The sequence below is a fragment of the Pristiophorus japonicus genome, chromosome 17, assembly GCF_044704955.1.
Source record: "Pristiophorus japonicus isolate sPriJap1 chromosome 17, sPriJap1.hap1, whole genome shotgun sequence".
In the NCBI taxonomy this organism is placed as follows: Eukaryota; Metazoa; Chordata; class Chondrichthyes; family Pristiophoridae; genus Pristiophorus; species Pristiophorus japonicus.
The window spans coordinates 8,361,437-8,387,748 of NC_091993.1; the positions used below are offsets into that span (position 1 = coordinate 8,361,437).

The following is a 26,312-nucleotide window of genomic DNA, read 5'->3' on the forward strand; positions in this document are numbered from 1 at the left end:
GCAGGCATCGACGATGAGATCCAACACCGCCTCCAATGCGTCAGTGCCACCAAGCTCATGATCGACAGGGCGGTAGTAATACCCGCCCTCCTGTATGGCTGAGACATGGACCATGTACAGCAGACACCTCAAGTTGCTGGAGAAATATCACCAATGATGTCTCTGCGAGATCCTACAAACCCCCTGGGAGGACAGGTGCACCAACATCAATATCCTCATCCAGGCTATCATCCCCAGCATTGAAGCACTGACCACACTCGATCAGCTCCACTGGGCAGGCCACATAGTTCGCATGCCAGACACGAGACTCCCAAAGCAAGTCCTCTACTCGGAGCTCCTTCATGGCAAACGAGTCAAAGGTGGGCAGCAGAAACGTAACAAGGACACCCTCAAAGCCTCCCTGATAAAGTGCGACATCCCCACTGACACCTGGGAGTCCCTGGCCCAAGACCGCCCTAAGTGGAGCAAATGCATCTGCGAGGGCGCTGAGCAACTCAAGTCTCAACGCCGAGAGAATGCAGAAATCAAGCGCAGGCAGCGGAAAGAGCGTGCGGCAAACCAGTCCCACCCACCCCTTCCCTCAACGACTGTCTGTCCCACCTGTGACAGGGACTGTAGCTCTCGTATTGGACTGCTCAGTCACCAAAGAACTCACTTCAGGAGTGGAAGCAAGTCTTCCTCGATTCCGAGGAACTGCCTATTATGATGATGGCTAGATACTAAATGTATCTCCAACAGCACATTTAACCATGAGTCGAAAGGAAGCTATTTGGCTGAATCTATTGACTGGAGTAATGTACAGAAGATTATTAATTACCAGAGTCAAGTAGAAGCTGTTAGTTTCAGTAATAGTTTTATTGCAAATTTTATTACTCTGGTTATAGCATGGAATATTGTAGAGTATTTTATATACCCATATTTTGTTCAAGCATTTACAGCAGTGCTTCAGAGTAACATTCGGGTATTTTTGATCCTACTTTCAACAGAAATCACATGTTTACAAGAAGACATTACAGGCCTTAATCTACCCAATATCATCAACTACACCACACAACTTTGATGTTTGGACGGCAACTACTCCTACTTACTGCTATGAATGTGAAGGGCTGCTTTGGGGCATAGCCAGGCAAGGCATGCGTTGTACGGAGTGTGGTGTTAAATGCCATGAAAAGTGTCAGGACCTTCTAAATGCTGACTGTTTACAACGTGAGTATTTTTCCTGACAAAATATTGTGAGTGTCTTACGTTCATTGCGAGAGAGGTCGAGCATGAGAGAAAGAAATCTCAGTTTAATGGCCTGGATTTTGTGGTCAGTGGCAAAAGAATGGCGCTCACTGTTCAATACGCTTACAGCTAGCGACAGACTTTTTGTGGGCTTTTGAGTGGCAACTTAGTCATTGGGAGTCCAATACAAGGGATCTGGGAGCTGTATGAATTGGGCAAGCAACAGCCTATCTCTTCAACCAATCGGATTGAAGATCCCTTACTGAGAATGCAGAGGCTGAAATTCAGGGTCGGGATAAGGCCTGTTACAGCAGTTTTGTGGCGGCCACGCGGCAGAATTGAGTGGCCGCCGCGTTGAAGTCCGTTGGTTGCCACGCTCCAAATTCACCTCGGGGATTTTTCGGGCGGTCCCCACTTCCGTTCCGCTGCCGCCGACTGCCCCAAGCGCGTCATCAAAGCGTGCACCGCCGATCTCCCGCACCTCCATCCCACTCTGTGGGAAATTTGCCTCAACAAATTGATCGGCTGCCGCGCGGTGCACCCGACAGCTTTTTCTGCCGCTGCACCTTGTTCTTTGTCTGAGCCATAGCAGCACGGCGGCCCTTCAAGGGGAGGGCGCACTGCCGCGGCCGGCATGTTTATTTTTTTTGGCCGGCCGACTTCCCGATCGGCCGGACTGTTATGGCCCCGGGTTTGGCCGAGCCACCAACAGGCAGCCTGGCACCACCTCCCGTGGTGGCCCAGTGGGCGAACTTAAAAAAAAACCCACTGATTCTCTCCCCATCTCCAGCCCGCCCCCACTCCCGCCCCTCACCAGCACTTACCGCCGCACTTCCGCCCCCATTCGGACCGGTTTCCAGTCCGATCTGAAAAAAAACGGCATAGAGAAGAAAATTGATCAAGAACCCGCCTCATCGGACCCGACGGTAAAAACATCTTTTTAAAAAAAAAAGATGGATATGCCAACTTTCTGGTGGGCTTGAATTTCGGCCCTGCAGAGACTAAACCACAAAGTGCAAGTTAATTCAATGTAAAATCACGTACTGAAAGTTAAATAAATAGAGGGATAGTAAGATGGGATATGAGACAAAGAAAAAGTAAAATAAAGGGGCAGAAATTCCAGCCTTCCAGCGGACCCGAGAAGGCATCAGAAAAGCTGGTTTTAAGCACACAATGCGTAAGCGCTGAAAACCAGCTTTTCCGATTTGTCAAGTTGGAGCTTGACAGATCTTCTGTATCTCGGTAGCCAGGACATTTGCAAGGGCAAGGTTGTGGTATTTACCTATGTCTTGCCCAGCAAACGTCCTGAAAACTAGTGGGTACATAGCCTACTTTTACAGGCTTAAGAGTTTTAAAACACACTTAAAACATAAAAAATAAAATTTAAAAAGCACATTTTATTTTTTAAAAACCCTGCCACACGTTAAATTTATTTTAAAGCATAATTAAAAATATTTTTTTTAAATAGGAAAAATACATTTTTTTAAATAATACATTAAAAACTTTTAAATTAATGTTAAATATGTAGTGTATTTTTTCTATTTTTTATTGAATATTTTGTGTGTTGGGGGCTGTTTCTCATTCATAATAATGGGAACTCTTAGAGTTCCCATTATTATGAATGAGAACATACTTTACCTGATTGGCTGCCAGAGCCATGTGACTGCAGCTCCAGCCCTGCGCATGTCCTGACGTGCACGTGCTGCGATGCGTAGTCAGTGGAGGCCTCAGGACCGGGAACTCACGTGGGCACAGCAGGATAAGGTAAGTGCGCTTCTTTTTTAAAGGGAAGCAGCCGACTGAGATTTCTGGGCCAATATGTAAATGTAATTGTTTTTTAAATCTCCAAAAATCTGAAGGAATGAGACTCCACACCTGTAAAAGGTAATTTTCAGTGCCAGAAAGGTTGCTTGGCAACAATAATACCCTCACCGTTATTTTCAAGGCAAAATCCAGGCCAGTACTATCTCATTTGAATGACAGGAACTTGGCAATGCAACTCTCCACAGTCATGCATTGAAATACCAGCCTAGATTGTGTTCAAGTTTTGCTCAACCCCTTCACTTCATCCAGCTTGCCCAACAATGCTTCCAGTCCCCATCTCATCTTCCTCCCTCACTGCTCCCACAGCCCAGTCCTCCTCCAGCACATCTATCCTCAGTCCATCTACGTTTCAGCTGCACCTACTGGTCCCACACCACAATCCTCGGTACTCCCAAACCACTTCCTGGCTGACCACGCATATTACCACTCCCCACAACCAAGTTTTCCCAGCTCTCCAATATCCTGAATTGTTCAAATTTCTAGACTCCCCTTGAGTGCTTCCACTCATCTGATTATTTTCAGACAACTGTCCCCCTTCACCCCCCACCCCTCCAACACACACACATACACCCCAAATGCTCCCAAGCTGGACAGCCCATTGGTGAGTAATCCCATACCATATATCCAACCCCTCCCCAAGTCCAGCTAACTCTCAAGTCTTGTGAGACTCCAGACAGCAGTCCCACTAAGTGTTCAAGACACCAGCACTCCCACACCCATTCCACATGATTATTCCACGTGATTATTCCTAGGCCCAATATTTGCTCAATTCCCTCCCTCAATCCAACTCGCATTCCCAACCCACCTCCTTGATTCTTCCTGGTCACACCTTGTTCCTCCTCCCTGTCAACTCCAACTGTCTGTCAACACCTCCCTCACCTGCAACCCAATGAAACTGAGCACATCAATAAAACAACCTGCGCAAGAGCCATCCGAGGTTTAGAATGTAGGTCAGAAAGTGCTTATGGATTTTAAACTAGTCTACAAAAAATGTGGATGTTGTTTTAAAGCCTATTTATCCCATTATCCGATTTAACCAAGATACCTAGCAATTTCATTTTTAAAAAATAGAAAAAACTATCCAAAGATCAACGTTTTGAATGGGCTTTATTTTATCATTTACAAAGCTGTTAAAAAAAATGGATCATGTTGCTGGAAAGTGCTAAGAGCAAGCATCCTACTAATTACATCAATTAAAAGGGCCTTGTGCTACATTTAAGCATATACTTTTTATAGCGAGTTTGTTTTAGAGGTTTAGAACTTTAAAAAAAAACTGTATTCACCAGAACACTTTTGATTTTCTCTAGAAAGGCAATTGAACGGTCTGGCTGTTCGGAGTTCAATTTCAGAGAAAATAAAATGATTTAACAAAGATTGTACCTCCAGGGTCAGGCCATCAAAATCCTTCGGGTGATTTTTACTTCACAAATCTAGCTCATTTAAAATTCTAAATGACTAACCAGTTTATTTTTCCAATTTCAGGAGCAGCTGAGAAAAGTTCAAAACATGGTGCAGAGGACAAAACACAACACATCATCACAGCCATGAAGGAAAGAATGAAAATCAGAGAGAAAAACAAACCAGAGATTTTTGAGTTAATACAAGAGCAATTTCAAGTGTCTAAAGAAGACTATGCACAACATTTGAAAACAGCAAAGCAGAGTGTATTGGATGGAACTTCCAAATGGTCAGCAAAGATAAACATAACAGGTTAGATTATCCATAGCATATTTTCCCAAGCAATTACATTTACTACATAATTCATATATTGAGAAATTCTCCCTTATAACAATTTTCCAGAATATATTTATGTTTTGGCAATTTTGGCATATGTTAAATAAAAGCATGTACATCTAACTGCATTAATAATTAGTGTCTGAGCTGGACACCATTTGTGTATATTCACTGCCCAATGACTTCCAAAACCCTTTAAATTATGGACAAGCTGGTGTAGTAAGTTTGCAAGCTAGTTTGCTTCTAACATTCTAGGCTGATGAGGCAAATGTCTCCTTTTTATGTGTTGTTGTAAGGGTCTTCTATAAAATGGATGAGAATTAGCCCAATTTGGCACAAATTGAAAGGCCCTTAGAGAAGCCATAAGGACGACTAGTGTGAGAAGTGGAAAAGTCAAATTAGCGCAGTAAGAGGTGCTCTTCTGAAGTTGGGTTTAAGGCACATTATTGGGACAATTCAGGGGTGGTCTAATGTCTCCTCTGAAGCATGCTGTAATTTGAGAATTTTGATTATTTTAAAAAGAGTTGTAATAAATGATAAGTGTTCCATTCTACAGCACGTTATAACATCTTTGTGGGGCGCAAAATTCTCCACTTCATAAACTTCCTGAAAGTTCCACCTTCCTGCAATCTTCAGTAAGAGGCAATGGAATAAAATTTGCCTGATCCGAACTACCCTAGCTGCTTTAACCCAACCTGTATCTCACCAAAGAATCTTTAATTCATTTCATCAGGGGTTTTCCAGTTAAAGGTCTGGAGCCCCTGCCTTTTATTCTCCAAATTACTTTCAGCATCAAATCTTTCTGTTTGCTTTCAAACTGGTTGATTTCAGATCTTTCAACATGTCAGTTAGCCTTGCTGCACAGCCCTTCTAGCGACCAGTAGCTCCAACAAGCATGATTTATCTTAAAAATGAGGTCAAATTAATGTTAATTTCCAAGTCCAAGATTATGAATCCAGTGGTGATGGAATCAAGTGATGAAGTAAAGATCATCTTTACTTGAAACGTTGCAGGCTAGGACTTCATGCAATCCTGAGAAGGCCATTGTGTGAGCAATGACACACAAATAGCACATACACACACAAATACCCTTCAAAGATAAATATAAAGAGACAAATAGTGCAAAACAAACAAAATGATACTTTAAAAGATGGTAGAAATATTTTAAAATGTGTTTCCCTGTTTAAGAACATCATCGCAGGTGGAGCTTTCTGTTTTACCCACTTCATATGGGCAAGAAAACTGCACTGTGATTAAATTTTTAATGGTGAAAAAAATGCAGTGTCTTAAGGGCCCAAGTTTCGGGTGAAGTTGGAGCAACTAGTTTAGTTTGGAGTATCTTAGAAATCGCAATTCTCGGCACTTAATTTGCTCCAGTTCTAGTGAGGTAGTTTAGGTTCATTTTAGTTCAGGTATTTTTTTTCCAAAAGGGGGTGTGTCCAGCCACTTAGGCCTGCTTTGCAAGTTTTGGCAGCGAAAACTTACTCCAAACTAACTTAGAATGGAGTAACTGTCCACTTTTGTAAGTTCTGAAAAACCTTACCTAGAGTTAAGTTTAGTGCAGGCACAGCCAGAGACCGGTGGAGGGGGAGGAAACATTAAACACAAAGGATACATTAACATCACAACAGGGGCGGCGGTGGGGGGGGAGGGGGAACGGAAGTTAGAGGATTTTCCATAAACACTTTGACAACAACATTAAAGAAGCAGTAAGCACTAAACAAAGCACAAAAAGTAATAAGTAATTAATTAATAAAAAAATAGAAGGAACCCTGCACCTAAAGCACCAAGACCAAAGTAATAAGCAACCAATCTACAAAAAATAAAAAATAGAAGTCTTACCTTTATGTGAAGGGAAGGTGGTTCTGTCAGCCTCTCTCCATGTCTCTGTCAGTGTCGGTGTCTCTCTCTCCCTGTGTATGTCAGTGTCTCTCTCCGTGTCTCTATCAGTGTCTCTGTCTCTGACAGTGAGAGAGGGGTGGAGGGGGTGAGGTTGGGGGGGAGGGGGGGGGAGGGGTGGGGTGGGAGAGGAGAGGAGGGGGGAGGGTGGAAGTGGGAGGGGAGGGGGAGAGGAGGATGAGGGAGGGGAGGGGGGAGAGGAGGATGAGGGAGGGGAGGGGGGAGAGGAGGATGAGGGAGGGGAGGGGGGGAGAGGAGGATGAGGGAGGGGGAGGAGGATGAGGGAGGGGGGGAAGGAGGATGAGGGAGGGGGGAAGGAGGATGAGGGAGGGGGGAGGTGGATGAGTGAGGGGGGGAGAGGAGGATGAGGGGGGGAGGAGGGAGAGGAGGATGAGGGAGTGAGGGGGTGGAGGGGCTGAATGCGGGGGAGGGTGGAGGGGGGAGGGGCTGAGCGCCGGGGGGGGGTGGAGGCAGGACGGAGGCCCCCCTGCGCTCTCCTCTGGCCCTCTGATCATTTCGAGTGCCCCCCAACCCACGCTCCTCCATCGCTCCCTGGTATCCGCACCATTCTAAGACAGACTGGGGGGGAAAATGCCCTGCTGAGCCATTGCGCATGCGCGCATGCTCCAACCCGCCTGCGCAACGCTGCCAGCACTCAGAAGAACGCTGATCCCTAGCCCCGCCCCCCTGCTGGCTGCGATTGGCTTGCTCTGCCCCAGGGAGACTCCGCTGTGCCACGCCACGCTCCAGGACGACCGGGGAACTCCCTGGTCGGATTTTGGCGCGCTTTTTATCCCAGACAGGTCACGTAAATCTCGGAGGTGCGCCGTTTTCTTCAGCATCGGAAAATTGGGCCCATAGTTACAACAACAACAACTTGTATTAATATAGCACCTTTAACGTAGTGAAACATCCCAAGCCGCTTCACAGGAGTATTATGCGATAAAAATTTTACACTGAGCCGCATAAGTAGAAATTAGCGCAGGTGACCAAAAGCTTGATCAAAGAGGTATATTTTAAGGAGCGTCTTGAAGGAGGAAAGAGAGGTAAAGAGACTGAGAGTTTTAGGCAGGGAGATCCAGAGCTTGGGGTCTAGGCAACAGAAGGCACGGCCACCAATGGTTGAGCAAATATAATCAGGGATTCTCAGGAGGGCAGAATTAGAGGAGCGCAGACATCTTGGGGGAGGTTGTGGGGCTGGAGGAGATTACAGAGATAGGGAGGGATTTGAAAATAAGGATGAGAATTTTAACCATTATAACAATTATAGTAATTATAATAATTAAAATATATTATGGATTCTAGTATTTAAATGAAGCTTTTGCACGTTAACCTGACACTGCACAAAACAGATGGAGTTCAGGTAATATGGATCCTTGACTGACTTCCGGTGCCCTGTTTATCGTGCCTCGCTGGCATCTTCAGCAAAGATTGTCCTGTGATGTATCTAGTAGTAATTCTTTCTCGTACAAATTCCAGAGCACCATATCTATCTGTTATACCTGCTTGTACATTCAAAACATTTTCCAATGTGTGGAAATGTATTTTAAGGTGTGTTTCTTTTGGGAACTCTCACTTGTCGAGATTTAAAGAATTAATCTTATCTTAAAAGAGTTGTACTATTTCACTGATTAAATTAGAGAAATTTCTGACTGAATGGGCCCAAGTTTCCACATGATTCGCGCCTGATTTTTAGGAGCAACTGGTGGAGAACGGACTATTTTAGAAATCGCAATTCTCCACATTTTTTTTTCTGCAGTTCTAGTCAGGTAGAACAGTTCTAGTTTAGAACAGAATTTTTTCTTCAAAAGGGGGCGTGTCCGGCCACTGACGCCTGATTTGAAAGTTTCCACAGTGAAAATGTACTCCAAACTAAAGTAGAATGGAGCCAGTGAAGATTTTTGTAGAACTGAAAAAGCCTGTTCTACACATTAAAAAATCAGGCGCAGGTGACAAATTAGGCGTCCAGAACGAGGTGGGGGGGAAGGGAACTCATTAAATTCGACAATAAATCCTTATTTATACTTCTACAAATATTATACAAATAAATCCAACCTGAATAAACATTTATAAGCCAAGAAAAGATTAAATAAACCATCTTCCTACCTGTGTGAAAGTGCTTCAGCCAGGGAGAATTCTGCAGCCGAGGGAGAGGGGGGAGAGAGAGGGGGGAGGGAGGGGGGGAGAGAGGCGGGGGGGAAGAGAGAGCGGGGGGGGGAAAGAGAGAGGGAGGTCGGGGAACAGGAGCGCGGGTCGGGTCAGGTCAGTCGGGGGGGGGGAGCGGGTCTCGGGTCTCGGGGCGGGGGGGGGGGCGAACGGGTGTCGGGTCTCGGGGCGGGGGGAGGAGCGGGTCTCGGGTCAGGGCGGGGGGGCAGCGGGTGTCGGGTCTCGGGGTGGGGGGGGGGAGCGGGAGTCGGGGCGGGGGGGGAGCGGATGTCGGGGCGGGGGGGGGGGAGAGCGGGTGTCGGGTCGGGTCGGCGGGGAGGGGGGGGAGCGGGTGTCGGGTCTGGTCGGGGGGGTGGGGCAGGAGCTGGCCGTGGGAGGAGCCTTATTCACGCAGCCCCAGTGAGGCCATTGGGCCAGGGCTAGGGGCTGCGTGCTTCGGGCCCCTCCCACACAGTTCGGCGCCTGGAGCTACTGCACTTGCGTGCCCACTGTCGCGCGCATGTGCAGAGGTCCCGGCACTGTTTTCAGCGCAGGGACCTGGCTCCGCCCCCCCCACAGCTCGTGCTGGCTGCGCCGAGGGCCAGAGGACCTACAGGTAGGTGGAGAATACCGAGGATTTTTTTTAGGCGCCGTTTTAGGCGCGAAAAACGGGCGCCCAGCTCGGAGGGGCGCCCGTTTTTTTTCTTGTGGAAACTTGGGCCCAGTAAGTGTCTTAGAAAGCTCAAATGTTGGTTTTATTTAATATCTTCCACAGTCCAGGATGCAAAGCAGTTGCATTTCGATAAATCTGAATGACATCCAGAATGTTTGCTGGGGTGCTTGGGAAATCAGATAATATTCCAATCATGTTATATTTTTACAGAAAAGTTCACATGAACATTTCTGCCAATTTATGTTCTACTATCATAGAGCGTAATATAAACCAAGGGGAACAACTGATGAATTATCAGCTGGAGTTGATATGCCAGGTTTTAGAGTTGTAGATTGGGTAGCCTAATCCTCACAATAATGTATGAAGCCTAATTAGGTCCACTCTCTTTTGCTTTTAATCATCCCTTGGGGGAATTTCAGGAGACCTTCTAGTATAACACCCTGCTTTGCGTGTTGAGAGAAAATCTAGTCAGTCCCAGTTCAAATGCAGCAAATGTTTGTTTTCAAAATGTTGAGTTATCCTGCAAATAAATGTGTTTTCCTGGCGGCTTTCTAGCTCTGTCCAACATTCGACCAGGCACATCATTCAGACCTTTGCAAAAATGGACATTCAAGGAACTTGCTCGGAACATATGTGTTTCTCTCTCACCTACTAAGCAACACCAGTGGCATCTACTTTGCAAGTCAAAGACAAGTTCTGCCTGTGTTCCATGCCACACCCATGTTGTAACAAATTTGTTTTGTAGTTAAAATGAGAAAGTTTCCACACAGATGTTCTGAAGTTTCATAGCTTGTCTCAATCAAATGTGGTGATGTGGGATACTACCTTTACGGATATCTCCCGTCCCACTGAGCCAAAATTGCCAAAGTATTGAAATAAAAACAGAAAATGCTGGAAATCTCAGCGGGTCAGGCAGCATCTGTGGAGAGAAAAACAGAGTTAACGTTTCGGGTCGACATCCAATGACAGCTGATCATTATTCTGCCATTCACACCCTATCTAGACTAACCTATTTCTAACTCCGGTCATTACCATTTCAATTCGGCTCATCTTCCCTTTTCTCTCTCTAATCTCTCCTGCCTTCCACCCTATCACAGACCTTCCCTTTTGTTATTTCTTTTCCTCCCCCTTTCAGTGCTTCTTAAGAATGTGTTTTTTTTTTGAACATTCACCAGTTCTGATGAAGGGTCTTCAACCCAAAACTTAAATTCTGTTTTTCGCTCCACTGTTGCTGCCTGACCCGCTGAGATTTCCAGCATTTTCTGTTTTTATTTCAGATTCCAGCATCTGCAGTATTTTGCTTTTGTACCAAAGTATTGAACATAGCCCAGTCCTAAATTCTCCATCTTCTATATTCTGTTTTAACCTTTGTACTGCTGAAGGATCTGACTTGCAATCCATGACTATCATGTTTTATCCAAATTCAGCCTAGATTTCTCTTAAACAGAGCCTACTCTGTTCCCATCAATCTTGTTCAGATTTCTACACAATTTGGTATCCTAACCCTAAAGGGAAAATACCATTACCTATTGCCCAGAGTGAACAATCCTATTGCCTATCATTTCAACCCTTTACCTCAGTCGTTGAAAGCTTTTAAGAAGGCTGCATGCCTCCAATTTGACCCTAACCCTGGAGCCTAGCAAAGAAAAATCAATGCATAAAAATCCTTGCATGTAAAGAAAGGACTTGGTTGGATAATTACTTGCCCTATCTTCTAAGATACCATCTTGTCCATGATTGATATTGCCAACGTGTACAATACAAACTTTCCTCCCTAAATCACAAGCTACAGTTCACTAAATTTGCACCCTTGTGTACTTAGTGGGATTGCTCAAATTCAATTTGACAAGTAAGATGTGACTTCTAAGCACGTTAAATCGCAGAAGATTACATATGTATCTGCAGCCATTTGCTCCCAATATTGCCTAAAAATAAATGATTCTGAGGGGCTAATTTTTCCAGCCAAAGACAGATGGGTTTGGGTTGGGTGGTAAGTTAAATGTTTTAATTTTCAAATCCAAACCCAACCCACCTTGATTCTGCCTGTTGTGTGTGGAGAAAGAGTCAGACTGTGAGCTCAAAGTAAAGTGTGATCTTAGTCTTTTATTGCAGGTCTCCAGAGTGCCTCTCCAACCTGTGAAGCCGCCTTAAATACCTGTGCTCTCAAGGGCTTATGGGATTCTTTGGGACTCCGGGAATGAGCCCCCTGGTGGCTTACAGAGTTAAATACAAGTCCACATATATAACACTGCCCACTTCCAGTTTTAACGGAGGTGGGACGGGGCCGGGCTACCAATCGACTCTCATTGAAAGCTTTTAAGGAGACTGCGTGTCTCCATTTTAACATGTTTTCTATTCTTAACTCGTGTTCCGCGGCTCAGTAAATATCTGGACCTTGAGCTTCCCTTTTCTTCTACAAATAATTTAACCCACTGGGAAAGAAAGCAGGTAAAAGTGATTACATAGCATACATTCCTAAGTACAACCCAGTGACCACAAGGCGTGAAATTAAATGAGTGGCTGAACTAGGCTGATCTCAGTGGGGGTGCCAGGATGGGCACTGCAGTTGGCCTCAGTATTTGTGGGTAAAGGAGATAATTGGCCAGGATACCCGCTGCTGATTGTTGTACAGTGATCCATGATTAAACTGTGTGGACATGGGGTGAGGGCAGGCTTGGGCTCAGCTACGAGACACTGTGGTAAAATAGCCTGCTGATACTAAGCCGGCCAATAACTACTTAAGTGAAGTACTGGGGGATGATTTAAATGGTATACAAGCAAGGAGTTGATGGCTTCAGAAGAGAAACAAAGGGAGAAAATTGCCAAGAAAATAATTTGTTTTTATGCATTAGTTCAGAAATATATTGAAAAGTTCAACGATTTTGTATTTAGCTAAATTTTCACTGACTGTTTTAAGTTAGCATGAAATTTAAAACATGATCTAAAGTACATTTCACCATTTCTGAAATTAAAGCAGCAGCAACCCAAGGAGCCGCTATTGTTATAGATTTTAGTAGTTGTTGACAACTATTCTGAAATTCTCACTCAGATTAATAACAACAGGTATGTGGATAAACTATCTCAAATAATTTAAAAGAATTTTTTTTTTAATTCATTAGTGTCAGTGAAAAAGTCAGCATTTGTGAGAAGGAAAGATTTTCATTTGCAGTCTATTCCTCTAAAATTCAAAGTTGCTTAATTTGAAATATTTGTTAATTTGAATTGAAATTGTACAAAATATGTGGTGTTTTATTGAAATTGCTTAATTTGAACTGCTGGATAATTTTTTTGAGCAACAAATTATTTTGAATTAACTGGAATAGACTTTATACATTCCCTTATAACATCTCTCAGAGACATCTCAAAAGGCTCCACATACAATGGATTACTTTGAGGCGAAAAAACTATTGCATATAAGCAAATATAAAGCAGCAGAACACACTTTATGGGGTAAATTTACTGATACTGAACTAGCGTGCATAATGTTGTATTCCTATCTCTTTCGAGCTCCCTTTGAATGGGGCTCCCTTTATCCTAATATTCATACAGACTTTTTGCTAGCACGAATGAACAATGGAAAATATGCCAGTATGTACTTATTCATGTTTACATTTTTACATGTATGATTGAAGTTATTTATTGAATATTCCAAGCTTTTCTTTGTGCATACAGTGCTATCCGCTCAGGGTTTACAAGCAAAAGACAAGACAGGCTCGAGTGACCCGTATGTCACAGTGCAAGTGGGTAAAACCAAAAGGAGGACCAAAACCATTTTTGGGAATCTCAACCCTGTCTGGGATGAAAAATTTCACTTGTAAGTACTGGATTATAATTTGAAATATTTGCTGTGAGTTGTCATACCTTTACGAGTCAATCTTAGAATCTGTATTCCTGAGAGATTTTTCTGATAACCTGTTTGATAAGGGTGAATATATATATATTTTTACCCTCATTGAACATCCCTTTATTTCACAATTTTCCAGCAAAATGTAAGAATTGACAAAACGAAAACAGCACATATTTAAGTTGTGTGACCAAAGCACTTTTCTTTAAGCATAACACCAAGCGAATCAAGACACAAGGAAATTTTTTCATTGACTTATCTGGTGCAAAGTAACCCATGTTTACAATTTCCTGCGTGGTAAAATAGTTTTTCTCCAAGACCAGAGGATCTGTTAATGTGAACAAAGGAGAATATGTCCAGAAACTCCACGCACTTTTTTTGCGCACTGGGGAAAGAGAAATTTGACTTCTATCCGAAAGAGATGTGAGATCACTGGAGCAGTTGCAGCACCCGTCTAAAGCCAGTGTTGGGAGACCTGAACCATTTTCGTGTTCAGGCTTTGTTTGAATGCAGCCGGTGAGTTGTGTGTGCCAAGCCGACACCCTGCTGCGGCTCACCAGTTGTGGGAGAGTGGGAAATCGGTAGTTCCTACACTGAGTGGTCTGTCAAAGTAGGTCTGGGCGGGCAGGACGAGTTGATTGCAGTCATTTTGTAGAGCAAGTAGCACCAATTTTGCTCCTTCTGGCCCCACAAAGATTTTCCCCTCCTTTATAATAAAAAAAAAATAAAAATTCTGGACTTTTTCTTAAGCAACCACCAGTATTCCCTTTAAGGACCGCTGGTTAAGCTGCTCATCACGTAGTACAAGTGGGGAGAGCATCTATGGTGCACATTCTGACGATTTCTATCTGAAAATTACAAACAGCTCCTCCAACTGAAGCAGGCAAGCCACTGCTCATCCATTTACAGCCCCTCTTTGACCTTTGACATCAATTCCCTTCTCCAGCCGACTGCCCGTTTCCCTTTTTTGGGATGCGAAATAGGTGGCCAGCAGTTAGAAATCACTTCCATTTTGTGATACTCACTAGTTGCAGTTTTGCATTCAGACGGTAAATTATTTAGAAGGGTTGCAGAAATGAAGGTGCACCTCTGGGCCCAAATCCATGTTAACATTGGAAATCCAATTCCTGGATCCAAGCTCATTAAGATAAGCTGGAAAATCCAAATGTTATGATGCCTACAATTGATTAGGAAACATATTCAAAATATATTGGGGGTGAAGTTGCCCTGCGCCCCGATTGGCAGCGGTAACCACCTGGGGCCGGGACTTCCTGCGCCCAGAGCGGAAGTCCTGCCCCCGCTGCGGAATTGCCCTGACCGCTCTTGCACGCTCCACTGCTTTTGAGGGCTGTAACCGGGACGTTACTGGGGCAATGAGGGAGCACTACGCGGATGTTCTGCGTAGCGCTGACATGCTTAAAGGGGAGGACTACTGCGCACTCTGCAAGGCCTCCACTCGGCCCCCAGAGCAGTTTGCGACTGGGCCTGTAGTCGGGCACCCAAGGCGGAGTGCTGGGCTGCACGATGGTGGCCCGGACCACACTAGGGCCACCCTCGTAGAGCTGACCCAAGAGTTGGCGGGCAAAAAAAAGATGGCAGCCTGGGGCGCTGGCTCCCTCCCCTTTAAGGAGCACCCCGCGAGCAGAGGTCGTGCCAGCCTCGCGGCCCGCGGGGCATTAAGGGGTCAGCGTGGGGCAGTGAGGGGTCACCGCGCATGGCGATGATGTCATCGCCAGCTGAGCAGCAGCCCGGAGTGCTAACCGCGGGGCACCCCCCACTCCCCTGAGCTCTGTTAGGGCTAACGGGGCTATAAAAAGGGGCATATTTGCCACCGTTATATCTCAGATTTAATATATGATGCCATATCTAACTCATGTTGAGTAGTGCTACTTCGACCAACTCAAATAGTATTAACTAATTAAGAAAATATTCTACCAGCAGCCTGAGTAATATAAGCAATGGCTGAAAACCACCCAATTCTTGGCTTATCACGGATCGAGAAATTACAACAATACAGAGTTGTACCTCTAACTCTACTTTATTATTCTAGCTCTACACATGCATAGAAACATAGAAACATAGAAAATAGGTGCAGGAGTAGGCCATTCGGCCCTTCTAGCCTGCACCGCCATTCAATGAGGTCATGGCTGAACATGCAACTTCAGTACCCCATTCCTGCTTTCTCACCATACCCCTTGATTCCCCTAGTAGTAAGGACTTCATCTAACTCCTTTTTGAATATATTTAGTGAATTGGCCTCAACAACTTTCTGTGGTAGAGAATTCCACAGGTTCACCACTCTCTGGGTGAAGAAATTCCTCCTCATCTCGGTCCTAAATGGCTTCCCCCTTATCCTTAGACTGTGACCCCTGGTTCTGGACTTCCCCAACATGCAGATCATCATCAATCATAGGCAGTCCCTCGGAATCGAGGAAGACTTGCTTCCACTCTTAAAATGAGTCCTTAGGTGGCTGAACAGTCCAATATGAGAACCATAGTCCCTGTCACAGGTGGGACAGATAGTCGCTGAGGGAAGGGGTGGGTGGGACTGATTTGCCGCACGCTCTTTCCGCTGCCTGCACTTGATTTCTGCATGCTCTCGGCGATGAGACTCGAGGAACTCAGCGCCCTCCCAGATGCACTTCCTCCACTTAGGGCGGTCTTTGGCCAGGGACTCCCAGCTGTCGGTGGGGATGTTGCAATTTTCAGGGAAGCTTTGAGGGTGTCCCTGTAACTTTTCCTCTGCCCACCTTTGGCTCATTTGCCAAGTAGTTCCAAGTAGAGCGCTTGCTTTGGGAGTCTTGTGTCTGGTATGCGAATGATGTGGCCTGCCCCGCAGAGCTGATCGAGTGTGGTCAGTGCTTCAATGCTGGGTATGTTGGCCTGGTCAAGGACACTAATGTTGGTGCGTCTGTCCTCCCAGGGGATTTGTAGGATCTTGCGGAGACATCATTGGTGATATTTCTCCAGTGACTTGAGCCTTACAGGAGGGCGGGTATTACTACAGCCCTGTAGACCATGAGCTTGGTGGCAGTTTTGAGGGCCTGGTCTTCAAACACTCTTTTCCTCAGGCGGCCGAAGGCTGCACTGGCGCACTGGAGGCGGTGTTGAATATCATCGTCAATGTCTGCTCTTGTTGATGAGCGGCTCCCGAGGTATGGGAAATGGTCCACATTGTCCAGGGCCGTGCCGTGAATCTTGATGATTGGGGGGCAGTGCTGTGCGGCGAGGATAGGCTGGTGGAGGACCTTTGTCTTATGGATGTTTAGCGTAAGGCCCATGCTTTCGTACGCCTCAGTAAATACGTCAACATGCATACAAATAAAACATGGTTATCAGAGTAATCATCACAACACTTAAAGTAACATGTTCAGAGTTACAACAGCATAGCAGTAGTTGAGTTCAAGTTGACATCAGCGAGCTCAGCATCATAGTCTTATCCTTGACCATGTTAAGCTTAATATAATCTAACATCGTACAGCTCAGTTCATGATACTAGTCTCAAGGATTACACTGCAGTTGTATTTTGTATGTTTTGTAGCAACATAACCAATAACAATGTTATGTTCCCTTTTTAAGTATAATTGTTCCCTAGCTACCGACTCCATTCCTCTCCCTGGCCAATGTTTGAGGCTGAGTCTTATTGACCCTGAACTGAGCTTCCAACACAATATCTTCTCCATCTCTAAGACCGCCTACTTCCACCTTCGTAACATCCCCCATCTCTGCCTCTGACACAACTCTAGAAACCTTCATCCATGGTTACCTCTCCATTCGACTCATCATCATAGGCAGTCCCTCGGAGTCAAGGATGACTTGCTTCCACTCTAAAAGTGAGTTCTCAGATGACTGAAGAATCCAATGCAGGACCTACAGTCTCTGTCACAGGTGGGGCAGACAGTGGTTGAGGGAAAGGGTGGGTGGGGAGCCTGGGTTGCCGCACGCTCCTTCCACTCTCTACACTTGGTTTCTACTTGCTCTTGGCGATGGGATTTGAGGTGCTCAGCACCCTCCCGGATGTCTTCCTCCACTTTGAGCGGTCGTGGGCCAGGGATTCCCAGGTGTCGGTGGGGATGTTGCACTTTATCAAGGAGGCTTTGAGGGTGTCCTTGAAGCGTTTCCTCTGCCCACCTGGGGCTCGCTTGCCATGTCGAAGCTCCACGTAGACTGCTTGCTTGGAAGTCTCGTGTCGGGCATGCGAACGATGTGGCCCGCCCAACAGAGCTGATCGAGTGTGGTCAATGCTTCGATGCTGGAGATGTTGGCCCGAGCGAGAACACTGATGGCACATCTATCCTGTCGATGGATTTGCAGGATCTTGTGGAGGCAGCGCTGGTGTTATTTCTCCACCCTTTTGAGGTGTCTGCTGTAGGTGGTCCACGTCTCTGAGCCATATCGGAGGGCGGATATCACTCCAGCCCTGTGGACCATAAGCTTGGTGCCAGATTTGAGGTCCTGGTCTTCAAACACTCTCTTCCTCAGGTGACCAAAGGCTGCGCTGGCGCACTGAAGGCGGTGTTGGACCTTGTCGTCAATGTCTGCTCTTGTTGACAGTCGGCTCCTGAGGTACGGAAAATGGTCCACGTTCCAATGCTCTCTTAGCTGACCTCCCACCTGTACCCTCCATAAACTGGAGCTCATCCAAAACTTTGCTGCACATATCCCAACATACACCAAGTCCCATTCAACCAACACCCCTGTGCTCACTGATCTACATTGGAATGCAGTCCGGCAAAGCCTTGATTTAAAATTCTTGTGTTCAAATCCCTCTATGGCATCATCCCTTCCAATCTCTGTAATCTTCTCCAGCCCTACAATCCTGACCAATCTCTCTGCTTCTCCAATTCTGGCCTCTTGTGTATCCCCGATTTTCGACGGTCCACCATTGGTGGCTATGCCCTAAGCTCTGGAATTCCCGCCCTAAACGTCTCTGCCTCTCTTCCTCTCTCCTTTAAGACACTCCTTAAAACCTGTCTCCAATATCTCCTCATGTGACTCTGTGTAAAATTTTGTTTGATAACGCTCCTATGAAGTGTCTTGGGACATTTTACTACTTTAAAGACACTAGAGGCGAAATTGCCCCGCGCCCCGATTGAGGGCGGTAACCTTCCGAGACCAGGACTTTTATCGTTGACATCCGCCATTTCCCCTGTGGGTAATTAGGGGTCAGCTTGGGGCGATGAGGGTTTGCCGCACACGGCGATGACGTCATTACCGGTTACGCGGCGGCGCGAGGTACGGCGCTGCTTTGTCAGCGCCTCCGCAACATCCAGGACAATTTCCCGGGAGGTGTTAGTGCCCCCCTCCCCATGCAAAAACTACCTTGTGTCCCCCCTCCCCCCGGAGGCGCCAACGGGGCTATAAAAAAGGGCAATTTAGCCCCCACTATATAAATGTAAGCTGTTGTATTTATAACATGGCTTATTATTTTTTTGCCTGGAAATGGTTGCAAATGGATGCAAATTTAATAGTGGATTAAATTTGCATCGTCATCTGTGAATTCTCGTGCAACTTCTCTCTCTGCTATGTGGTTTTAGGTTATGCCTATAATCTTTTGTTCCTGATTCAACAGATACCTTCTTCTGTTTCTTCTAACTTACCTAGTGCATGTAGATACAAATTTACAGTTGTATTTCTCATACCTCAAGAACTAGCGATACTGGATTAATTGGCTACAATATTGCCAGACCTCCCTCTGAACTGAATTGAGTTAAATTCTCAACTTTTTCTGGCTTCTTCACTTCCATAAGCATCTTTTGTTGAGCAATTGTCTCCTCCCATTGCTAAATCTTGCCCCATCTTCCTTGTCGCATAGGGTGAAAAGTCTTACTTATTTTCTGATTTTTACTTTGGAAAAACTAGAGTAAAGCTATGCCTTTTTGTTTGACTACCAGAACATCAAAGTGAGTCAAAGGAATCAAATAATTCTTTATATCAAGACTAGAATACTTCATTGCAAAGGGGGCCTGTTAGGGCTGAGCGCATATTGAACATTTGTTGTAAATTCCTTCAGATGTTTATTTGGTACGCGCAATAGTAAGCAAAGAAGTTAAAGACGTTTTCTATGGCTTCCTTTGCCATTTGTTTATTTTCTTGCTTGACCCTGGCTTTTCTGTATTTCAAACCACAGAAATTACATAAGAATTCCCAAATACCAAATAAAATGGAGTTTTAATCTGGTTCTATCTTGTTGAATTCACTCCTAGCTTTACTGCAAGGTACAATACGGAACCATTTATTTTCTTATTTCCTGGCCTAAATTTGATAGTACGTGCGATGGGTTGGATAGCAATGGCAACAATAGCTGGGATCAGGTTGCTGAATCCTTTCGCATTAGAGGCATCAATGTAGGTCAAAAGAAAATGTTAGACTGGGATATGCCTATATTTGTACATTGGCAGAATCAGTGATTTTTAATTCCAAACCTCTTAATCTCTGCTTAGCAGCTGTTCCAAATGTAATCAACAACCAGCTTAAGTTCAGCTGAAAGCACTGTTTGTATGTAGACAACCGACAAAGCGTGGCAAGACCACGTCCCCATCAGATACATAACATATAATTTCTTCTGCCTGTTTCCATCCCAGAAAAGTGTGTCATATGCAAAAGGGCAAATATTTGGCACTACAAGCCTCTATTCTCTTTCCTATCCACAACAAACCTTAAAACCAATGCACAGAGTGCATTAGAGCCAAGAAAATCAGCCCCATACACTTTCTGTGAAGATATTAGTGAGTTTATGTGCAACACGTACATCGATCCATTTCCAGCATTGAGACTTTACATTTAACTCTTTGCTTGCGAGATTCTGTCTGAGCATCTGATCAACATGAATGGAACTTTCCCAACAAGCTTCATTAGTGGCTCAATAGGTAAGTATACTATGTGATGTGCTGGGCCAGGCACAATAGAAAAGTCCAAAAGCAAAATACTGCGGATGCTGGAATCTGAAATAAAAACAGAAAATGCTGGAAATTTCAGCGGGTCAGGCAGCGTGTATGGAGAGAGAAACAGAGTTAACGTTTCGGGTCGACGACCCTTTGTCAGAACGGTTCTTTACATATGTTAATGACTGTTCAGAGAATCATAGAATGATACAGCACAGAAGGAGGCCATTCGACTCATCGTGCCTGTGCCAGCTCTTTGAAAGAGCTATCCAATTAGTCCAATTCCCCCGCTCTTTCCCCCATAGCCCTGCAATTTTTCCCTTTTAGGCATCTATCCAATTCCCTTTTAAACGTTACTGTTTCTATCACATTTCAGGCAGTGCATTCCAGATCATTATAACGTCTTTAAAAAAAAATCCTCTTCATTTCGCCTCTGATCCTTTTGCCAATTACCTAAATGTTGTGTCCTCTGGTTACCGACCCTTCTGTCACTGGAATCAGTTTCTCCTTATTTACTCTATCAAAACCTTTCATGATTTTGCACACCTCTATTAAATCTCCCCTTAGCCTTTTCTCTGCTCTAAGACAAACAATCCTAGCTTCTATCGTCTCTCCATGTATTCCTTCAACCCTGGTACCATTCTAGTAAACCACCTCTGCACTCTGTCTAAGACCTTCCTAAAATGTGGAGCGCAGAATTGGACACACTACTCCAGCTGGGGCCTAACCAGTGATTTATAAAGTTTTAGCATAACTTCCTTGCTTTTGTACTCTATGTCTCTGTTTATCAAGCCAAGGATGCTGTATGCTTTTTAACAGCCTTCTCAACTTGTCCCACCATCTTCAAGGATTTTTGTAGGTGAAGCCCCCAAGTCTCTCTTCCTGTGCTCTTTTTGAAATGTAATTTATATTTCCTCCCCTTATTCTGCCTACTAAAATGAATCACTTCACACTTTGCTGCGTTAAATTTGATCTGCCACGTGTCTGCCTATTTCACCAGTCTGTCTGTCCATGTCCTTCCGAAGTCAGTTACTATCTTCCTCACTGTTTGCTACGTTTCCGAGTTTCGTGTCATCTGAAATGGTTTTGCTCAATTGGCCGGCACTCAGCAGAGCAGGCGCTGGGCCGGGACCACTGAGGCATCTTCAGCAGTCACTGTGACTAAGCAACAACTGGCATCAAAAAGGTGAGTATGTTTGATGTGGAGCCGGGGGGGGAACAGGAGCGCTCTACGTCAGAATCACTGCCGGCGAGGCAAGCACCCTGAAATTCATCCTTTTGAAACAGGTGAGCTGCCTCAGGAGATGTGAATGGCATCGGCATATAAGATCTGCCCCTTTCAAGGGGTAAAAATTGGTTCTGGCACATTTTCGGGTGCATAACCATCCTTGCGCAAACAGCGCACATCCAAACCGAGAGGCTCAAGGCTCACTGGAGCCTGATTTCAATCATTTGGGTGAGCTTCTGATGCAATTCCCATCTCCTCAGGCAGATCACCCATTTCAAAGGTATGAATTTCAGGCTGCTTGTTTTGCCGTGAATGTGACATAGAGCGCTCCTGTTCCGCTCGGCTCCACATCAAACGTACTCACCTTTTTGATCCTGCTGCTGCTTAGCCGCAGTGCTGATACCTTTTCTAGAGGTGTATAACATAATCAAGGAAATAGAAAAGGTAAATCCGGATTATTATTTTACAATAAATCCTTCAAGTAGGACATGGGGGCCACAGGTTCAGATTAGTAAAAGGTACATTTAAGACAGTTATTAGGAACTTTTTTCAAGTGATTAACAGAAGGGATGTTGTCCTGATAGAATAGTGAAAAAAAAAGACTTGCATTTATATAGCGCCTTTCATGACCATCGGATGTCTCAGTGCTTTACAGCCAATTTGGAGTGCAGTCACTGTTGTAATATAGGAAACGAGGCAGCCAATTTGCGCACAGTGAGCTCCCACAAATAGAAATATGATAATGACCAGATAATCTTTTTTTTGCTATGTTGATTGAGGGATACATTTTGGGGATAACTCCCCTGCTCTTCTTCGGAAATAGTGCCATGGGATCTTTATATCCACCTGAGAGAGCAGACAGGGCCTTGGTTTAAGGTCTCATCCGAAAGACGGCAACTCCGACAGTGCAGCACTCCCTCAGCACTGCACTGAAGTGGCAGCCTAGATGTATGTGCTCAAGTTCTTGGAGTGGGACTTGAACGCACAACCTTGTGACTCAGGCGAGAGTGCTACCCACTGAGCCACAGCTGACACCATTTCGGAAAGCCTGGTATACTTTAATAAACAAATGGATGCTGCAGTATGAGGGGAATTTTTAGGGGTTTTTTGGATGGGTGAGCTAAGATGGGCTAAATAAGCTTCCTCATTCATCATTATCTTGTGAATTAAAGTAAAATGAGCCTTTCTTTGTAAAATGCATGTGCTCCAATTATACATAGGTCAGAGTCAAATTGCGATTTAGCATTCCTGGCAATAGCAACTTAGACATTTAGAAGTACACAGCATAAGGCTGGAACTTGCTGTCAGTGATAATGTTGCATGGATGGTTAACTGCGGGATGTCCAACTGATGTCTTGTGAGCCACATAAGGCTCCTCTGCAGCTGTAGGATGACACTTGGTTGCTTTAATTAGCTGCACTGTCCAGGTATTCCTCCCTGGTGTGAGAGGAACAGAACAAAAACAAAACCAGCAGTATTTCTTCTATTCTGAGCTGGCAAAACTACAAGTTTTGAACAAATTGTAATATATTAACTATTTACTGCTGGGCATTGAGAAAAAAATACTCATGCCTTTTCACCTATAGCACAACACTAAATGAAGATAGCAATCTGAAACTCACATTTTACCGTTCTGAAAAGTGTCACTTTTCTTCACGTTATAATTAATGTATTTTTAGGAAGTTGATTTTTTTGAGCTTCTTAATTAACCTCCCCCAATATGTTTACAGTAGATTAAGTAGGTCAATAAAAAGTTTTTATCTTAATTGCCGTTTTTCTATCAACTATGTACAGTCAAATCCCAAATTTCAGTAAGATGGCAAGAATTGCTTCGAGGATGTGACAGCGAACAAGCTTTCTTTAAGTTAACACACAGGACTTTAAAAAAAAATGTACAGTTATTGAACTTCAGTGTTCGGTAATTAACTTGGCTTTAGTTTTTAAATTCCGAGGTTGTGAATTAGAACGCCCATTGTTTTCCAATCTGCTGTCACACTTCAGATGTTATGTTTGTTTCTTCAAACTTGTTTTGTTAGATATTTTGGATCACTTTTACAAAAATGCTCTTGAGTGTGTTTGTGAAGTAAGGTTATTTAGGGGAAATTACATTCTGTGGAATTGGGGACAGGACCTTGTTTCTCTGCGTCTTCGCAGCCTATTTGTTTGATCCTGAGAAATTCTGGGATCGGATACAACTTTAAAAGATAATGTTCAGTGGAAATACACAGGAGGCTGGTGTGCCAGAACCTGATCCTAGTGGAGGTGGGGCCTGCTGACAATTTAAAGGCTGATCTCGCGACAGTAATTGATTGAAATTGCTGTTCGGAAACCAGCATATTTAAAATTAGAATTTTGAAACAACAAATATTCTTGCTTGGTATACTTGTATTGATGGTGAGAGTATTCATAAGAACAGAAATAGGAACAGGAGTAGACTATATGGACCCTCGAGCCTGCTCCGCCATTCAATAAGATCATGGCTGATCTGATCATGGACTCAGCTCCACTTTCCCGCCCGTTCCCCATAACCCCTTATCCCCTTATTGTTTAAGAAACTGTCTATTTCTGTCTTAAATTTATTCAATGTCCCAGCTTCCACGGCTCTCTGAGGCAGCGAATTCCACAGATTTACAACCCTCTGAAAGAAGAAATTTCTCCTCATCTCTGTTTTAAATGGGCCTCCCCTTATTCTAAGATAATGCCCTCTAGTTCCAGTCTCCCCCATCAGTGGAAACATCCTCTCTGCGTCCACCTTGTCAAGTTTCGATAAGATCACCTCCCATTCTTCTGGATTCCAATGAGTACTCAACCTTTCCTCATAAGTCAATCCCCTCATCCCCGGAATCAACCTAGTGAACCTTCTCTGAACTGCCTCCAAAGCAAGTATATCCTTTCATAAATATGGAAACCAAAACTGCACGCAGTATTCCAGGTGTGGCCTCACCAATACCTTATATAGCTGTAGTAAGACTTCCCTGCTTTTATACTCCATCGTCTTTGCAATAAAGGCCAAAGTACTCTTGGCCTTCCTGATCACTTGTTATACCTGCATACTATCCTTTTCTGTTTCATGCACAAGTACCCCCAGGTCCCGCTGTACTGTGGCACTTTGCAATCTTTCTCCATTTAAATAATAACTTGCTCTTTGATTTTTTTTCTGCCAAGGTGCATGACCCCACACTTTCCAACATTATATTCCATCTGCCAAATTTTTGCCCACTCACTTAGCCTGTCTCTGTCCTTTTGCAGATTTTTTGTGTCCTCCTCACACATTGCTTTTCCTCCCATTTTTGTATCGTCAGCAAACTTGGCTACGTTACACTCAGTCGCTTCTTCTGAGTCATTAATATAGATTGTAAATAGTTGGGGTCCCAGTACTGATCCCTGCGACATCTCAATAGTTACTGGTTGCCAACTAGAGAATGAACCTTTATCCCGACTCTCTGTTTTCTGTTGTTAGCCAATCCTCTATCCATGCTAATATATTATCCCCAACCCCGTGAACTTTTATCTTGTGCAGTAACCTTTTATGTGGCGTCTTGTCAAATGCCTTCTGGAAGTCCAAATACACCACATCCACTGGTTCCCCTTTATCCACCCTTTTTGTTACATCCTCAAAGAACTCCATGATTTCCCCTTCATAAATCCATGCTGACTCTGCCTGACCGAATTTTGCTTATCCAAATGTCCTGCTACTGCTTCTTTAATAATGGACTCCAACATTTTCCCAACCACAGATGTTAGGATGTTAGGCTAACTGGTCGATAGTTTCCTGCTTTTTGTCTGCCTCCTTTTTTAAATAGGGGGGTTTCATTTGCAGTTTTCCAATCTGCTGGGACCTCCCCAGAATCCAGGGAATTTTGGTAAATTACAACCAATGCATCCACAATCCCTTCCGCTACTTCTCTTAAGACCCTAGGATGCAAGCCATCAGGTCCAGTGGATTTATCTGCCTTTAGTCCCATTATTCGTGAGCATTCCAGTGCTCAACATTTAAAGCTTATGGCTACATGTTGGTAAAAACTGCTTTTGAACATTGGTTTTCCACCATTTAATTCTATCAAATTGCTCTCTTTATTTTAACTCATTTAAAATATACAGCTTAATGCCTCCATTGAAAAAGCACAGAGGAGAATTTGATTCTGGCATGTTGGGCGTTCGTACAGTAGCTTTGGCAATAGGGATTTCCAGCTCTAATGCCAAATGTCTCCACATGTGTGGTCAACTCTTACAACTGCTGTGGCAATTACATCAATTCAAGAAAGGTTTAGTGATTTGCCACACAGGATTAAAATTGAAGAGAGTTTGAAGGGGATTAAAACAGATGGTAAACAGGGATTTATTTTGTAGCAACATAGAAACAGGGGTAGGCCATTCATTCACTCGAGCCTGTTCCACCATTTAATTAAATCATGTCTGATCTGTAGCACAACTCCATTTACAAACCGTTGATCCAGATCCCTTCATACTTAATAAAAATCTGTCAATCTCGGTCTTGAAAATTTCAATTGACCCAGCATCCACAGCCTTTTGGGTGAAAGAGCTCCACATTTGCACTACCCTTTGTGTGAAAAAATGCTTTCTGATTTAACTCCGGAATAGCCCAGCTCTCATCTTAAGATTGTGCTGGATTTTCCCATCAGAGGAAATAGTTTCTCTATCTACCCAATTGAAACTCTTTATAATTTTAAACAACTCATTTAGATCACCACTCAATTTTCTAAACTCATGGGAATACAACCCAAGTTTATGTAACCCGTCCTTATAATTTAACCCATTAAGCCCTAGGATCATTCTGGTGAATCTGCACTGTACCCCTCCAAAGCCAATATATCCTTCCTGGCGTCTGGTGCCCAG

The 26,312-nt window shown here is 44.3% G+C and overlaps 1 protein-coding gene across 2 annotated transcripts in view; it reads left to right on the forward strand.

Moving 5' to 3' along the window:
• LOC139227523 (protein unc-13 homolog C-like) overlaps positions 1-26,312 on the forward strand; it is an 801,204-nt gene that overhangs the window by 458,310 nt on the left and 316,582 nt on the right. For both annotated transcript variants that reach the window (XM_070858323.1, XM_070858322.1), the window contains 3 exons: positions 987-1,206; positions 4,531-4,758; positions 13,172-13,313. In XM_070858323.1, the coding sequence (XP_070714424.1) occupies positions 987-1,206; positions 4,531-4,758; positions 13,172-13,313 (590 nt within the window). The remainder of the gene's footprint in view (positions 1-986; positions 1,207-4,530; positions 4,759-13,171; positions 13,314-26,312) is intronic.